At 34.1% G+C, this 19,334-nt stretch overlaps 1 protein-coding gene across 2 annotated transcripts in view; it reads right to left on the bottom strand.

Annotated features, from left to right (window-relative positions):
* The window catches only part of LOC111000774 (nuclear pore complex protein Nup98-Nup96), a 57,736-nt gene that overhangs the window by 31,716 nt on the left and 6,686 nt on the right, over window positions 1–19,334 (bottom strand). For both annotated transcript variants that reach the window (XM_045633077.1, XM_045633076.1), the window contains exons 7-22: window positions 18,130–18,259; window positions 16,778–16,861; window positions 15,906–15,998; window positions 15,323–15,414; window positions 13,826–13,973; window positions 13,138–13,263; window positions 12,150–12,266; window positions 10,973–11,078; window positions 9,854–9,963; window positions 8,829–8,971; window positions 7,798–7,922; window positions 7,177–7,295; window positions 6,881–6,914; window positions 6,197–6,267; window positions 6,074–6,116; window positions 202–329 (exon numbers count right to left, since the gene is read on the bottom strand). In XM_045633077.1, the coding sequence (XP_045489033.1) occupies window positions 202–329; window positions 6,074–6,116; window positions 6,197–6,267; window positions 6,881–6,914; window positions 7,177–7,295; window positions 7,798–7,922; window positions 8,829–8,971; window positions 9,854–9,963; window positions 10,973–11,078; window positions 12,150–12,266; window positions 13,138–13,263; window positions 13,826–13,973; window positions 15,323–15,414; window positions 15,906–15,998; window positions 16,778–16,861; window positions 18,130–18,259 (1,669 nt within the window). The remainder of the gene's footprint in view (window positions 1–201; window positions 330–6,073; window positions 6,117–6,196; window positions 6,268–6,880; window positions 6,915–7,176; window positions 7,296–7,797; window positions 7,923–8,828; window positions 8,972–9,853; window positions 9,964–10,972; window positions 11,079–12,149; window positions 12,267–13,137; window positions 13,264–13,825; window positions 13,974–15,322; window positions 15,415–15,905; window positions 15,999–16,777; window positions 16,862–18,129; window positions 18,260–19,334) is intronic.

Below are 19,334 nucleotides of genomic sequence, written 5' to 3' on the forward strand. Positions count from 1 at the left end.
TCTTTTTTGTATTATGTTTATTAATAGGGACAAAAACCAACCCAAATAAATTGAGTCAACGCATTTTTTTCAATTTAACTCAAAGCCAATAATTCGAAAAGTATTACATATTTTCACATTAGTTAATATAACATGAAGCCTGTAAGATTGTTTATAGTTAAAAAAGGACAAAAAAAAATTACAAAAGAAAAAGATACTTACTATAGAAAGTGTCGATATTCTCCTTATCAGTGGAAGTGGAACTCTCTTTAACTCCTAACTCTCTTACTGAGTTCTCAGGTGATTCCGCGTTGGAGGCTTGCGGTTTTCGGAGCGGTTTTGTTGTTAACCTGTATAATTTAAATACTTGTAAAAAATGTTAATTATAACTAACAGTCCATCCCGGATTCGCACGGCTAGATATTTTTATAAGATATGGGTTTGCGGACGTCCTCAAACAGCACTAGTACTAACATGACCAGACTCTATTGTCAATGGTTTCCGCAGCGTACGCAATATAATATTGGTACTTTTGATCACCCATTGGCAGTCTTGGCCGCGCACCACCACTATGTGAAACCATCTGAAGTATTTCTGAACCGTTTCGACTTAGGCTCCTTCAAGAAAAGAGCGTACCAATTCCGTTAACTACTACTATTAAATAAAAAAAAACGAAATTCGAAAATATTTCTACAGCCTTTCTTCATGTTGAAGAGAATGAGAAAGAGAGATCGAGACCACGCTATTTGTTCGCGCTAAATCGGTGTCGGTCAAAGAAGGATGACACTTTAATTTGACTTTGACACACGAACCGGAGACGATAGGTGGCGTCCCGTCATAATAGCGAAAAGTAGTTGCAATTCAACCGCCATCGCGTGCGCACTGAATACCGCAAAACCGTACCGCATTTCCGTATATATAATAGAAGGATCCCGGATTTGGAGTGAGACACAACACCATTGATGGTAAGTGCTAGTCATAGTCTTATCGTTTGTGGATTCCTTTTTTAATTATACTGACACGCGACAGCCGAACCAGCGCAAAATTTATTTTCACCGTGGGAAGGGATCATCCTGGATATAGTTTCCGGATACCCAGGCCCACACACTATTGGTTGATGAATTCGTTTAGTATTTTTAGAATTTTAGATGGAAATTATGTCGCATAACGTCTTGTGCAGTAAACGCAGATTTTTACTTATTTATATTATCCTTACTTATACAGTATGTAAACAGTGTGAATATATTTATTTATTTATTTATTTTCACATTAAGGTACAAAAACAGAAAACAGACTGACTACATACATAAAATTATTACATACTAAACAACATTTAAAAATCTGACTTCCAGTTATATCTGTACACAGCATTTACACTAAATATCAACTAAACAACATACACATATCAAACCGAATGACAAAAAAATAAAAAATAAAGGAAAAAATATATATATACAACACACACACACATGTATATACATATACATTAATCAATTAAATTAGTAATTAAGGTTACAAGTATTTACTATGAACTATCTTTTTAAATTTACAAATATTATTGTGAAAAATATCAACCTCAGCACACACAGCATTATAATATTTGCACATTCTTACGAGCGGAGCATTCTGGGAAACATTGTTATCAGTCATAGGTATAACAAATAATTCCTGGATGCGCACAGAACGCGTCGGCACCTTGATCTCCAGCCTCTCCAAAAGGCAGGTGTCAGATGAGCCATTTGCTATTTTATGCAAAGTGCATAGGTCGCTCACCCACCTCCTCCTTTCAAGACTAACCATTTGAAAGTGGGCAAGACGCTGGTCATATTGGTTTATTTTTCGCCTAAGACCATACTTATAGCACAATGCTCTGACAAACCGCCTTTGTATAGCCTCCAATCTATCTATATGAGTTTGGTATATCGGGGTCCATACCACCGAACAATACTCAACTATGGTTCTCACGAGAGAGCTGTATAAGATAATCAAGGAGTCGGCTCGCCTGAATGGTTTAGCAGTTCTAAGGATAAACGATAGCATCCGGTTAGCTCTACTACATATATCATTGTAATGAGGTCTAAAAGACATAGCAGAGTCAAATAGCACTCCCAAGTCACGAATCACCTCAACTCTATCAACTAGAATACCCTTAACATTATATTTATACTGGATAGGGTTCCTACTTTTTGTAAACGTTATAACTCGGCACTTCTCAATATTCAGAACCATAAAGTTTTCATCGCACCAAGCAGAGATAGTATTAATATCCAATTGTAAGGTCTCACAATCTCTTTCATCGGATATACGTCTGAAGACTTTAATGTCATCTGCATATGCCAAACATTCACTGCTTATTTTGCTAAGCAAGTCATTCACAAATAACAAAAAGAGTAAAGGACCCAGCTTCGATCCCTGGGGCACGCCCGATGTTGCTAAAAAAGGCACAGATTCGTAACCACTCAGAGCAACCAGTTGGGTACGGTTCAAAAGGTAAGAACTTAACCATCTATATAAGTTCCCATGAATCCCCACATGCTGAGCCTTCACAAGCAATGCAAAATGGTCCACTCTATCAAAAGCTTTTGAAAAATCGGTATATATAGCGTCCACCTGCTTTTTATCATTAAATGATGAACATAAATAAGTAGAATAGCATAAAAGATTAGAGTTGGTTGACCTTCCAGTAACAAATCCATGCTGTCGTGGGCTCAATATATGTTTGAGATGGTTATACATATGGGTATAGATGAAACCCTCGAATATCTTAGCAAATAAGTCTAGAATACAGATAGGTCTATAATTCAAAACATCACCTTTGTCTCCAGATTTATACACTGGTGTAACTTTGGCTATCTTCCATAGGCTAGGAAATACTCCCTCGTGCAAAGATTTCTCAAATATAATCAATAACGGTGTAACAAGAGCAGTAGCGCAAAAACAAACAAAAATAGGTGGAATCCCGTCAAAGCCAGCACCCTTAGAGAGATCGACACTTTGTAACTTTTTTAACAATTCCTCTCTAGTTATCTGTAAATTACCAATAGAGAAGTTTGATGACGGAAAGCTAGGAAAGTAATTATTTGTGGTATTAGAAGAGTAAATTGATGAGAAATGACTAGCAAACAGGTTTACAATATCTTCACCCGTAGTACCAACTTTGTCTTGATAACACATTCGACCAGGAATATTATTGGTGATACGTTTAGATTTTGTGTAGCGCCAAAAAGCTTTTATGTTGAGTTTAACATCCTCTTCAATTCGTTCTATATATGTTCTGAAGCACCTCTTAATAACTTCTTTAGTTCTAGTTCTGAGCATAGAGAACTCGTCATAGTCCCTTGGGTTACCAAATCGCTTATATCTTATATGAGCTTTGTTTTTAGATGTAAGCAATTTAATTAAATTTTTGGAATACCATTGCGGATATTTATTGTTTGGACCATTAGACTTAGGAGTATATTTTTCTATGATTGAATGTATATTGTTGTAAAATAACAGAACAAATTCGTCACATCCCATATTAAATGAATATTCAGCCCAATCAATTTTCAATATATCCTTTCTGCAGCTTTCATAGTCAGTTTTACGAAAACATAGTTTTTTAAGCAATGTGTGCTGAATCAATGTAGAAGGAGTGGTTTGAAGTATTAGTTCAAATGTCGGATGGTTCTCATCTAGACGACTCATGTGTAAAGTCGGTAAAATTGTAAATAAGTCTGGACAGTCAGTTATAACTAGATCTAGTATTCGACCCTTATAGTTTTTATTGAAATTTAGCTGTCGCAACATAGTAACATCGAATAGGTCACACAAAGCTTTTGACTTTTCACAGCAATTGTTCAGAGGACAGCCAGTTTCAGTTGACCAGAGAACATTACCAAGATTAAAATCACCCAATATACAAGTCCTGTGATCAGACATGTCACCAACTATGCGACCACATTTCTGAATAAAATCGCAAGCTGCATTTGACGATAAATATCCAGGCAGATATGCAATACATAGATTCATAGTAAAATCGCCATTCAATGTGACTTGTACCCACAAGTCCTCAACACACTCAGACTGCCAGTCATCTCTCAACAAAATTTTGAGTTTCTTAGAATAAGCAATTAGTACACCACCTCCATGATCCTTACCATACCGTCGACAAAATCCAGGATCACGATCTCTACGTACCACACAATATCTGTCATAGAACAGTTCAGATGAAAATACATCGGCATCTAGCCAAGTCTCGCATAAACATATTATATCAAAGTTATTACACAATACACTATTATAAATATCAACAGTCTTGCTCTTCATACCTCTTATGTTCTGATAGTAGATTGAGAGAGACATTTTAGCTATTAATTAGTATTTATTTTTACCCGTTATGGGTACTTGAATATGCATTGATAGTATTAACTTATAAGAGCAAGGCTTTTGTTATTCTTAATCAATATATACTTAGAATCAATAGTTTTTCGAACGTATATACGTCCACTTTTTACCCATGTAAATTTATATCCAAGTTCTTTCGCCCTTTTACGAGCCGCGGCATGTAAAGATTTGTTGAAAGGCGACAAATGTTCACTCACATACACTGGTTTCTTATCACCCGCGATTCCTAGTAAAGATGTATTTAATTTGTCACTAGAGTTGGATTTATTATATCTATATACAGCAGAGTAAAAGCTATCACGATCTTCCACGCATCTAAACTTGACAATTATACTACGAGGTAGCTTGCTTTCTTTATTCAACTTAGCGACTCTAGTGCACTTTACTATTGCATCTTCCTTCAAATCATGACCTATTACACGAGAACATTGTTTAAGAAGATTAGGTAAATTTTCATTATGGTGCTCAGGTACACCTTGCATCTCCAAGTTGTTCTCGCGCATATGTTGCTCCAAATTATTTAGGCGATCAGATAGTTCTGACACAGTGGACTTGAGTTCTAAATTTTCCCTAGAAATTAATGCATTAGCTTTGGCTAAAGTGTCTATCGCAGACTTCATTTCATCATGCATTGTGCTCAGGAAATCAACAGACTGGCGAAAATCCAACAAGTCATCTTTAATGGATGATAATTCTGTTTTCAATATTCTGGATATCATCTGCGGCAGTTCAGTTTTAATTGCTTCAAGTACTTGATTACTTATAGCTGATACCAAGGCGTCCCTATCCTGTAATGAACCAGTATTACCAGGTATCTGTTGACGATCCGATTGCTTCCCTCCCCTTCCCAAGACCTCCGTGTCCACGTTCAAGGGCGAAGCCGAAGTAGGTGTAGGTGAAGTCGTCGAAGTAGTAGCTTTCTTTTTTATCTTACATGCCGAACATTTCCACTTCATTCTATTCATAGGTAAAATTTTCTTGAAGTCTAATTCCGTCATTTCAGCACAATAAAAATGCAACCATCCTAGGCAGGAGACACATTTAATGCTGTCCCCATCAGATGCAATTTTTAAACATTTACGGCAATTCATTATTATTGTTTCCACTCAAAACCGTATGTAGGAATAATCAAAGAGTATGTCACAATAACTAGGTCCAAAATGCTTGTATCCAGCCGCTTGTATGGCAATAGTGCCGCTGGCAGATGTCAAATGCCAAAAATCAAATTAACCAATGAACATAGATATTTCTAACCTCATTAATCCAGCCGGCGACTTTTAACACTAAATGCAGTGTGATGTCCAGGATAACGTGAAATCAACACTTCTATCGCATTCACAACACTTTATTTATAGTTCGTGATGTTGTAACAACAACAAGTGAGCGTAAGTATTTTTCAAAGCACAATATTATCGGGAGCTGCACAAGTATGATGTTTACTATTTGACGTCCGGAAATCGAATGAAATATATATATACAAATACATGGAGTGATCATATATTGGTACATAATCATCTATTGTACCTTAGTAATAATTAATTTAAAAATAAGTTTCACTTCCGACTTGTGTACTTTGTATGCACGCACTTTTCTATTAAAAAAAATATCAGCCCACTTATTCCATATCTATCCAACTGTTGGAATAAGTATTCTTGAACCAATCCAACTTTAGGTAACTAACTGATAAATAATACAAGAAAAAACTCACCAACTCGCTCGTCGTTCAGATTCGAGAGCGGGCATTTCTTTATCTGTAACAATTATTTCATTATATTTGATTACAGTGAGCAGTGACCATTTTTAATTCATACATAAAAATATATATACTAACCTAGATTTGGATATAACCGAGGCGTTTCACTATCGATCGGTTTCTCTTCATTCCACGAATGTCTCGATGGCCTGAAATATGAAAAATATTAATTTTTATTATCACAAACTATAATAATAATAAGCCTTTATCCTTCCACATCCTATTTACATAGATTAAAGAAAATAAATATAAATACAATTTTAACAAAGATGTCCGGGAGATGGCCTCCTCCAACTTTATCCACCCTAATTTATTTTGTGCACATCACAAACTATACCCTGATTTTAATACAGTAGAATTCTGACATTTTATAAGTTTACAAATAAAAATAAACAATTTACTTGTGGGTTTTTTAATGTTTATAATGAAATGTGAATTATCACTCGCCGTTAACCCCTTTTAATGTGGAGCAGCGCAATTAATAAAATGGAAACAGACTCGTATTGAGATTGAAAAATGCCCGGCCAAAAAGGTTTGTAATCTCTGACATGTCAAAAAATGATAGCTGTCAGAATTCTATGGATGCTGTAACATGAATTTGAATAGAAGTTGTCATTGGGGTCCGATTCGCTATAGTTATCCTGCTACACCCTTCGATAAAAATCGGTCAAGCCGTTTCGAAAGAGTATGCTAATATGCGAGACATACTTAACACTAACTTTATTATGTAAAAAATAATGCGATATATATAAAAAATCTTACCAGCCATTTTGTTTGTCTGTACGGAGCTCTATATCTGAAATAACAAATTAGTTATTAGTTTTTTTTTTAATTTGAGAGATAAAAAAGTAGCAAGAGAGAAGAGTATTATTAATAAAAAAAATGTACACTTTTAGACCTCTCTATAAAAGATCTGACCTGACCTGACCTGAGCTAAACTGCCACAAGGAACCAAACATTTAAATTGTCTATTTATCGATTTATTTTATTATTACTGTGTAGATTTTCTTGTAAATAAATAAATTCATATAAACGTAATATAAATTTAATAAACATACCACTATTCTGCTCTCGCAACCTCTCCTTACTCTTACTGGGGAAATCATCTCTTTCTCTCTCTGCTGCAACGGAGCCGTCCACTTGACTAGTTCCGTTTACTTGAGGTTCACCTAGAGATCTAGAGAATGAAAAAAAACACCCGATTAAATCGCTTTATTATTATATATAAACTGAAACTTCTATTTATATATTATATATATTTATAAAAATCTATTGGTAAAAACTGTACATGGCGTCCAAATTTCATTTTGAAATATATAATCCTATCTTCATTTGAAAATTACACTTGATACGATAGTGATGAAGACGATCTGGTGATGCAGAGATGAGCAGAAATACCGATCAGCCTTTTTTTAATAATTTTATTTATTGGATTATTGGAAGACGAAATAAAAAAACAGCTGGTCCCAACTGGATCCAAGTAGACCAATCGAGAGAGGACTGGTTATGAGGAAGAGGCCTTCTCCTATAGAGGAGTTTTTACAGAAGAATAATAGTATACAAGTAGGAAAAACTAACACTAGTATGTAAGTAAACTTAAATAATCCAATTTCTTGTTCTGCTGTAAGAAATAAAAGGCTTTTTTTAAATAAATTAATGAAGCTCCCAAATCCCGTTACCTGTTATTCAGACTATTGTCCAAGTTGGTGTTGGGCCGCAGAACCAATCTCTTCCTAGAAGGCTTCAGAGTCAACCTGTCTTCTAGGCTCGCGTCGCTCTCTTCCAGGCCATCGAAAAGAGATTTCTGAAAAAAGAATTATAATTATGAATATATATTTACAAATCTATAATAAATAAATAAATAAAAAAATGGCATACAAGCATACAAAAGGGTTTTTTGAATAAAAATAATAACATTAAATTACACAGTTTTCTAGAATAATCACATGTTTCTATCAAATCCCTTACGGGTGACTAATTTGAAATTTAAAATACATGAGATTAAAGTAGCCGTAATATCTAGACAGTAAAAAGAGTGGCGGAGGGTTATAGCCAGTTCTTCTCTTCCGTTCTACGCCCTTGAGAACTGGCAGTAAATGTAAAATTACAAGCATTTCATATACATTTCAGTTTTTGATGTTCCTAAGTGTACTTTGAGTTTGAAGAAAGCAAGTTCGCAAGTCAAAGGCGTAGAGCGGGTAAGAATTAGCAAGAAACACCACACTTAATTACGCCAACACAAAGATCATTGATCAATAATATATTTAAAATAATTGCCCTAGAAAAAAACACATTTTATAACTTGTCCCAGTATTCGGAAAAAACATTGCCGAGCAAAAAGAGATGGCGGCACTTTCCTACTAGTTTTCCTTCTCCTTCTCCATTTAGGGCCTTTTGTAGTAAATATAAATTTGCTGACCCGGCAAACGTTGTTTTGCCATGTTTTTGTGCCAAAAAATTAAAGTTTATAATTAACAAAAAAAAACATAAGGGATGATTGTAGAGTATGTAATGTAGGGGTGGACCACCCTTAACATTTAGGGGGATGAAAAATAGTTGTTGTTCGATTCTCACACCTACCCAATACGCACACAAAATTTCATGAGAATCGGTCGAGCCGTTTCGGAGGAGTTCGGTTACTAACCCCGTGACACAAGAATTTTATATATTAGATATTGATATTTGACGATTCCACTGATATTAACTTTACCTTATCCTGTGTTACAGTCCTAGGAACCACTTTCAGTCTGCCTCCAGTGGGAGAAGTGACTCTGTAAGCGGCGTTACTGCTGTCCAAAACCGCTTTAACAGCCGCTGGATTGGTCGGCTTTAAGGCGTCCTCGGCTGTTGTTGCTGTAAATTATTTGTGAAAAATAAATATGTATATTTAAAATGTTAGTCTCCTTCCATATACATCAGTCAGTCACAATATTGTATTGAGCGCTGTCATATGCCAATCTATTTTTTTAGAACACATTATTTTAGAGACTCATTTCATATTAAATGATACTCGGGAGTGTGTTACCAACATTTTAAGGGTTTTCTTCATACATTTAGTTCAATGTAAATCAAAGGAAATAATTGCAGTTAGTGATTCGTCAGGCAGTCAGGCACGCCTGTCTAAAAACCCCTTATTTTTAAGATCACCTGCCAATATACCTAACACGTTTTTGGTGTTATAATAAAATATCTAAGAAATCTCTAAAAACAAAAAATCCGAGTAAAAAACAAGGTCAGATTTCCAAAATATTTTCAAAATTAAACATATATGTGATAAGAAGGCGTACAAACATAACTTCCGCCACTCTTTTTAAACGTACGACGTATTTTATGTTTGTACGGCATACAGAAATTGGAATGGCCCAATGGGAAGAAACAGAGGAAGCCTACCAGAAACTTGGGAAAATGGAATAAAGTTTTGCCGGCAAGAGCTCTCTGGTATTGAGTGTCCATGGGCGGCGGTATCACTTAATACCGTCAGGGGCCCGTTTGCCCCCTGTTCTTTAAGAAAAAGGGATATCAGAATTGGATAATTGTCGCGAGAAATAGACAAGTGGAAGAATTTGGAGATCTTTACCACATCCGAAGTCGGGCAAAAGGATATTGACATGGACTTAGTTTAATAGTCAAATAAAGGCTATTTTTTTAGATTACTCAAATACTAATGCAAAAATCGGTCCAGTAGTTTTAGAGTACACAACCGAAGGATGTTTTCATCTAAATAATATTACTTACATGTGTCTGGTAGTAAATCTTTGAAGAGCGGCGAATCGCCGTAGGGTCGGGCCGCTAGCGTCAGTATTTGCTCGTGCACGTTGGAGCCCACGGACGAACCGAGTCCACCGCTGGAAACAATATTATTTAGAGTATAATTGTGCAATATTTTTACGTCAATTATTCAGAACACACACATACACAGACACACACACATACACATACACCATGTGGTTTCCTTATAATTAATATAATTGTCTATTCTTAACATATAATCATTTTGTCGATCCGAAGTGGTGGAGGCCTGATGACCTGTAACACAGGTGCACAACCTTTAAGAGGCATCAGTCTCACTTAAGCAATAGCAGTTGCTCCATAGAAGAATGACAATTATTGTATATGTTTTTGTGAGAAATAAAATAAATATATTATTATTATTAATATTGTCAATGTTAATAATTTGGCCCCTCAATGTGTCTTTCAACATTTTTTTTCAAGTTTCTTGTGTCCAACACATCTTAGGCTCTTTCATTCATTTTTTTTAATAAATATTTTCTAGATAATTCTCCGACTATGTAGTCGTCGAAGGTATTAAATATATGTAAATGGAATTGGCGACTCGGATGATAAAACACTACCTATTTGGTTAATATTCTGAACCCAGCTTTTTCATTCCGTAGAATTCTGACAGAGATTACAAACATTTGTTGTCCGTGCACATTTTTCAATTTCAATAAATCGTATATCTAATCACATTTTCGCGTTATCTCCTCAAATGTGTCAAAATTCACAGTAAAATGGGTTTGACAGCTCTTGAACTAAGATTTATGTTCGATTGACGTTAAAAAACAAGTGTTAGGGTGCGAGCGAACTAAAGCGGTGCGCTTTTTATTTTCGTTACGGAATTTCTTGATTCCGTCTCCACGCTCAAAGCCCGCAATAAAATCTATGAAATAATTAACTACTAATATTAACTATTCTTTTAATTCAACTAAATACAACCAAGGTGCTAAATGAACTCTACTATAGTGTATATACATAAACGAGTTTATTGCCAGTTCTTACATTATGTTACCTACATGAATAAATGATTTTTGAATTGAATTGATACTAGTATTATGGTTAATAAAAATGACTTACCCGGGCATCAAACTAGTATTGGCATTGTTCTGTCCCAAACCGAGGCCGGTTCCTCCCAACGAGGAGTTATTATTGAAGAGACTTCCACCCAAACCTGTGTTGAGACCTGAAAGATATAACATTTGCATTTACATTAAAAACAATACAACTAAAATGGAAATTTTCCATTTTAGAGTAAGTAACTGGATGAAAATTATAACTCTGAACACCAAAAGCCCATAATAGAAACAGAAGTGGGTCGATGGATCATGAAAATTGTTGGAAAGAGACCTGGACGAGATAACATGAATAAGTTTTATTCTAGGTCTTTAAACGACTATTTGACTAATGTATACAAATATTGTAAATCCTATTTTAAGAGTAAGTGTGGAGTTTCTTGCCCATTCTTGTTCACACAAAACTATCTTTTTTAATATTTTATTTAATGTTCAAATGTGCCATTTTAGGTGGTCTAATTGGGATAAATGACTTTGACTTTGAGATTGGTGTACAATAAAAGAAAATGGAGGACAATGGGGAGGGCTTTCCCGTAGACGCTTTACGTAGATTAAAATATAATAATCAAAATGTATATAAAATAACATAAATAGTGTGGCAGTTTTACAAATTAAATATTTTTATGTATTCGTTGCCGAGTAGGGATGTCTATTGTCTATGGTAAATTATAAGAAACATATTTTCATTTTATAGTGTTACTTCCATAAACATATTATAAATAAATAATATAGTATTGTCTTTTATTAAGATTTACAAATTTGAAGAAAACCCGTTTTTACCGGAGTGAAGCTATGAAAAAAAAAAACTGTTAATTTTGGAACAAATGATCATCATGGTACGATTATGATGATGATGACATCATCATAATCACTTATTCCACGTCATTAAATTGCCTGTCTTGCCTGAGCCTGTTGGCATCCCTACTCATCAGCAAAGAAGACAGAAGGTGTTGGCCGAAACAATTCTACAATATTAAAAACAAATATAGCAAATAATTAAACTATTACTACTTACTATTAAACTTATAATAATTTAACATAATTTTAAATTTATCCGACGTTTCGCGTGCTTTACAGCGTGCGTGGTCACCGTGACCACAACAATAATAATTATAAAATAATACATAGCTTCAATCCGGTAAAAAAGTGTTTTCTTTAAATAATAATTGTATAATAAATACCTGTTTGGAAAGTATTATTTTGCTGTGGGAATAGTGATGAGCCACCACCTAGTGTTGTTCCAAATGCATTCGGCTTCGCCTGGAACGACGAACCGAGGCCAGTACCTAGACCTGTACCTAAAAAAAAATATTTATGGTGTCAATATATAAGATATACCTATATTACCTTATGTAACAAGAGACTATAAGAAAAATGTATTCCAATTATAAAGTAGTATTATACGAGATATATCATACGAGTTGGGCGTGTTTTATTTATTTATTTTTTATTTATTTATTTATTTATCACTACATTTTTTCATTTGCTTGATTCCCTACAACTACAAACGTTTACTAAAAAAATCTGTGTGTTTAATTAGTACGCGTTAGAAGTTATACTTCTTTGGCGTATGGAAAAAATCATTTAAAAATGTTATTCTACGTTTGTAGAAGAAACTAAAATATCGACTCTTCTAACTTCTGGGTGTCGATTTTTTGTGACGGAGTAAAATCATTTTTCCCTAACGCACCAAAATAGTATAACTTCTATAAAACATAAAAGAAAGCCTATGCAAAAGGTAGAAATACAAACACGAATGGAACATAAGTAAGAAAAAAGATTTGAGACCAAGCGACCTTCGAATCTAGGACCTCAGCAAGACATGACAAGAACTGGCAATAAACTCTCCGCCACTCTTTTTAATCGCTAAATTTTTGTTTTACACAACGTTTAAACATGAAGACAAGAACACAACAAAACATAAGAAATCCCTACCAAATGAAAATGAAAATGAAAATGAAAAATATTTTCATTTTCATTTTCCAAAAAAATTTAAAACCAAAACTACAATAACATTACTGCTATTAATAATAGAACAAAAAAAATGTTCCACAATATTAAAGAATATATAAATATAAACAAAAAAAATTGTCCACCCGTGCGAAACCGGAACGGGCCGCTAGTGATTTATAATGTTTTTAAAATAAAAAATAATAAAAAATGCCTTACCGAGGGTAGGTTGCGAGTTGAATCCAAATGTAGATTGCGTGGTAGCCGGCTTCCCAAAAGTACTTCCCCCACCGAACAATGAGCTCGATGTGTTTGTTCCGAAACCGCTAGATGTCGCACCAAATGCTTCAATGAAAACATTAAACAATCAAGAATATTTTTCTCTCATTCTTTTCTTTGATTCTTTTTTATCTATTAGATTATTGTTATTTTGTATGATTCTGTTTGTTTTGTTAGTAATAAATGTCTATGTTTAAATATCAACAATTTAAAGTACCACAAAAACACTATTTTTTTATATAATCAGGGGGCAAACGAGCCTGCGGGACGCGCGAAAAGGCAGTCGTCGCAGCCCATAGACACCCATTTTTATTGGGTGCGTTGCCGGCCTTTAAGAGAGGAGATTCAAAAAAATTAAAAATTAGGTTTTTATGTAATATATTCTACATCATACATATAGATAATAATTTTTAAAGATACAAAAGCGTGTCGTAATTGTCCAGCTAGCCACTCGAAAGAACATTCCACATAGCCAAGTTGATTTGTGCATATAGTAATTTATGATCCAAAAAAAATACAGAAAAATTTCATCAAAATCAATCCAGCCGTTTAGTTTAATTAAATACACATAACGAAAAGATTTATAAATCTTTATTGCCATCCAGAATCTACTCTCATATAAACTTACCGGGCGTTCCAGTGCCAAAAGTGGGTGCCGTGGTCTGCTGAGTCTTCGCCCCAAATAGGCCTCCGCTGCCAAACGAGCCGAAGCCGCTCGTAGCTGTACTGCCAAAGGCTCCTGTCGTTGACTTCGCTCCGAACAGACCGCCAGATTGCTGTAATTATATTTTAATATAGTTTTGTTTGTAAATTAGAAGAGCTAGAACGCAACAGCTGCTAAACGATTTGCCTTGAAAGGTCGGCTACGTATTCCCGAGCTTTCTGGCAAATCAAATCAAATCAAATCAAAATATCTTTATTCATTTAGGTAAACATGTACACTAATAGACGTCAAGAAAAACAAATTAAATTAATCGTAAATTTACATTTACCACCAGTTCGCAAGTCAAGGGCGTAGAGCAGGCAAGAAGAACTGGCAAGAAACTTTCCGCCACTCTTTTCAATCGCCAAGTTTTTAATACAAATTGTTTCAACTGGAGCAAATCAATCCCAAGGATAAGGATCATATAAGTATTCGTCACAGTTATAAAAGGCTTTATTAATTAATTTACTTTTAACAAGGGCTTTGAATTTATTTAGTGACAGTTCTCTATAATTTCGCTTGGGAGTTTGTTGTAAAAACGAATACAATTTCCATATAAGGAGTGGTTTATCTTCTGGAGCCTGGTTGGTCGTACGCTCAAATTAGTTCATTCTCATTCCGCCCGTTTGTTTTTTTTTAAACGCGGCAAGGTCCAGAAACATTTATGGAAGAGATTTTCATTGTTTCTTTCTTGTATATTTTATATATAATGTCATAAAACAAAATATATTTTTATCTTTTTTTTCTAACTTTTAATTCGGCTATAAATAAATAAATAATACACAAGAAGAGTATCTTCCTCTGTGAGTCTCTTTATTGGACACTTGTTTTAAATATCCTTTTTAGTGAATAACTTATTTAGTCTTAACTTAAGACTATGTCAAAGAGGTGAGGTTAGATTATGTCAAATTATGTCTTTGTGTACAATTTATATATACTATTTATATATATAGACTAGCAGACTCAGCCAAGCGCTGCAGTAGCTAAGGTTTTTGTTATATTACATAGTAGTAAACTATTCAAGGAAAACGGTAAGAGAACTTATGTGAAACGTTGGTACTTTTAACATAGCACCATCTGTTAGAATTGTATGAAATAATAAACAAATATTGCGAGTATAAATTGAGATGTAAGCTTTCCTATCTCTTAAGTTGGATCAAACTGCACAAGGTATGCAAATGTGATTGATATCGGTTCGGTAGTTTATGAGTCCATCGCGGACAAACAACGTGACACGTGTTTTATATATGTTAAGATGTAGAATCTATAACATAATCCCCCCCGGCCCCCTCTATAGCGCTGTAGACCTTATACATTACAGGAAATCGCGTTGTATTCACGTAAAATAGTTCAAAACTAAGAGCACGAAAGACAGTTATTTAGTGTTAAGAAAACAATTATACACTACTTTTTTATTATTACCTGATTCTGTGTGGTAGGCCCAAAACCAAAGGTAGACGTTGTCGTACCGAAGGCCGGCGCTTGCGTCGTTGTAGCGCCGAATAGACCCGTACCTGAATTTTATATAATCAAATATCTATTAATGAAGATAACTTAATATACATTAAGAAAATTGAATATCAATTTTGTTTCAAGAGCTGTCAAAACATTCTGTATGAAGTTTGACACATTTGACAGCGCTCATTTATAGGAGAATATACACGACGAATATATAACACTTAATAAACTCTCAAATGAAAATTCAATATTGATTTATTATCTGTGGCATGACACCATTATTTATGTAAATGTCAAATTGACACTTGACATATTCCTACTTCCTTCCTCCTATTAAATTTATTTTGAATTTAAATTCAAAGCAATTTCTTCCCGTCCCATTTTTTAGCCTATTTTCTATTATACATGTTTTTTTATGTTTTTGAATTAAATATTTATAGTAAAGTTATTAAAAAATATATATATATATATATATATCTTATCACATTCTATTTTAATTTTAAATAGTATTTTTAAGTTTTTTTTGTTAAACAAAATCAAGTCTTACCAGTGGTGGGTGTGGCTCCGAAAGCCGATTTATTTGCACCAAATAGGCCAGTCGTGGTTGTATTTTGGCCTGTATTACCAAACGAGAACGTATCTAAAAAATATAATAAATATTTAAAAAGAGTAAAAAAGGTGGCCCTGAGACGCAAAACTTGGCAAATTGGTGGCAGCTAGACTATAAACAATCAAAGCCTAAATAAATTAAATGTACGCTTATGAATGTCAGTAAATTTTTTTTTCCAAATTTACTGCTAGTCCTCGAATCAAGGACTAGATATACTAATGTCTATAACTAAATATATATATATATAACTAAAAATATAATACTGCTTAATTAATAAAACGGGCAGGAGGCTCCCCTGAGTTTAAGTGAAATCCTGCCCATGGGCACTCAAAGGAGGCTCACGAGTGCGTTGCCGTCCATTTAAAAATTGGTGCTTTTACATAACTTCACAATAGTATTTGTAAATTTAAGAAGATAATTCACGTTGAAAACTTGCAACCTAAATTACTTATTTCAATTAATTTTTTTTTTTATATGTAATTTTTTTTTTGTCATTAAGTTTAATATGTGTATGTTGTGTGGTTGATATTTAGTGTTAAATGCTGTGTACAGATGTAATTGGGTTTCAAGTTTTCAAATGTTGTTTAGTGTGTAATAACTATATGCACCTAATCAATCTGTTTTCTGTTTCTGTACCTATATGTCAAAATAAAAAAAAACTGAGTGATGTTTAAGTCGGTACATAAACGCAGAATAACAACAATAATACAAAGTGCTGCCACCGCGAGCATGTGTTGTACCAAAAATTGTACCATTGTACTATTATGCTCTTCATCATTAAAATTAATATCGCAATTAAATAAACTCACTCGTCTGTCCAAATGCACTTGTCGTCCCCAAACTTCCACCTCCAAAGAGTGAAGGTGCCGTGGTAGTAGCTGGTTGGCCAAATGCTGCAAAAAAATTCCTCATAAAAAACTAGCAGACCCATATGAGACCAATAGTTAATAGGCAAGTGGTACGTAAAAAAGTCAATACGAACTGTCATTTTCATACAAATTCAGTTTTCGTGTTTCTATACACACTACTGTTACCTTGAAGTCAAAAAAAGTCAAAATTTATTTATTCATATAGGTAACATAATGAACGTCAAAAAAAAAGAAATATTAAATGAATCTAATTTTACATTTACTGCCAGTTCTCAAATCAAGGCCGTAGAACGGAAGAGGAGAACTGGCAATAAACTCTCCGCCACTCTTTTTAATCGCCAAGTTTTTTTTACACAATGTTTGTAAGGAGCTGCAACCACTACACCATGTTCCATGTAATAAAGAATAATAAAATAAATTAAAAACAAAGATTTGTCCTCTATCAGCAGGAGGCCTGGTGAAATAGGAGCACGCACTTACATACTCGTGAGAACAACACGCAAATACGTAGTATAAACAACTAATATCACCGCATACACGAATTCAAGTACGACCAGTCACCACAAGTAGCACCCGTTTACGAGTATGACGCATGGCCAGCCATCGGCCCCTTCGCTATATTTTAGGGAGAGAGACAACCCGACGCATGGACGCCGCCAGGCTTCCTAGAATTTTGTCTAAGACATGCCGGTTAGCTCACAATGGTCTCCTCCAAAGCAAAAAGAATACTACAGCCGAGGATTGTTCGGTATACTCTGATTTTAAATTCCGTAGACTAAAAAAGCTCTCCACCGAAAAAGGGACACATTTCAAGGGCAATAAAATAAAATGCTATGTATTTTGTATGTTTTACCTACAAAAAAGTAAATCTTAATATTAACTTAATAAAAATTAACAAATATTTCAATAACACGAACAATATATCGAATTAACTTTAATTTACTTAATTTTATAATTAAGTTAAGTAATCCTTTAAAATAAATGTTATCTTTAATTGTGCATTTTTTACTGTTTCTGATGAAAGGGAAGTAATTATAACTCGCCATTAAAATACTTTTAATGTGGGCACTGCAGTTAAAATAAAATTTATGTAGACTCAGATAGACTCGTATTGAAATTGAAAAATGGGCATAGTCAAAAAGGGTTTGTAATCTCTGACATGTCAAAAAATGATAGCTGTCAGAATTCTACAGAATTAAAAATCGGAGTAAAGCTCTGAATGTGAAATAAAATGGCGACATTGCTGCTTTATTATTATTCATAAACTATTCATAATATTCAAAATCACTTACAGGAATTAAAAATCGGTTTAACCGTATTATCGGCCGGCTGCTGAAACCCAAACACACCGCTCGAGCTGCCCTTTCTTCCCGCCGTGTAGTCCTCCAGACGCAACTCTTCCAGGGATTTGCTGTCGTACTCCTAAAAAAAAGTATTATTTTTTTGATTTTATTAAATATTATGGCCTGGTCGTCACTGAAAACCAATTCTTAACCATTTTTGTCACTGACATTACTTGTAAGATAACATTTACATTTTTTTAATCCTTTCTCAAATTACTTAAATCCGCCACATATAAATAGGCATGCAAATGTTATCTATTTTTATAATGGCAACTTAATTTAGGTATTTAAAATCTGTGTCAAACTTATAATCTATACTAGAACTTTTAATTCGATTCCTGATTTGACAATTTCAGTGTTGCAACGTTGTGACGAGTAAGAAATAGTGACGTTGCGAAATTATTGACGGAAACGGAATATTTCCGGATCGATTCCCAGTGGAATCGTGGAATTTATAGTAGTATATCTAAACAACTACTACTTTAATAGAAACCAAGTATATCAGGAAATTAAAAATTTATGAACGGATAATTTAGTTATGACGATTAATTTTATTAAGCATTGGAGAGTTTTCTAAAATAATTGTGGATTATTAGTAATCATGAAGAATGAGACATGAGACGTAAGAAATAAAACAAATAGATGTATAATTTTATCAATCGTCGCCGTTATCGCTATCGCTGTCACTGTCACTTTCTGTAACATTTATTATTAATGTGTCTGTGATATTTACTATCATATCTAGCCTACTCATCTTTTCCTCTTCTTTGACAACATGGGAAACGCATTTAGACCATTCGGTAGCCGTAATTTTTTGAATGCCTTCCTCAAATAAATTCACACATCTGTCAATTTGAAGGTTTTATTATTTTGAGCTACATGCCTTTACCTGCGCCCATATCAATTCGATAGGGTTCAGTTCGCAATGGTCAGGTCAGGTCGCAGTCTTAAAACCGTGATCCGATGTTGTGCTGCCATTTCGTCTACAGCGTACTTATTAGAAGACTCTGTGTACATCACTACACTTTTATATGCGGTATCATTATTTTACAAAATGACAGTAGCTAATGTCAAATCAGGAATTGAATTAAAATTCGTTGTATAGATATTCGTTCACGCTATAAAAACACTTTGCTTTTAAAATAATCACCTTG

The sequence above is a fragment of the Pieris rapae genome, chromosome 22 (assembly GCF_905147795.1).
Source record: "Pieris rapae chromosome 22, ilPieRapa1.1, whole genome shotgun sequence".
In the NCBI taxonomy this organism is placed as follows: Eukaryota; Metazoa; Arthropoda; class Insecta; order Lepidoptera; family Pieridae; genus Pieris; species Pieris rapae.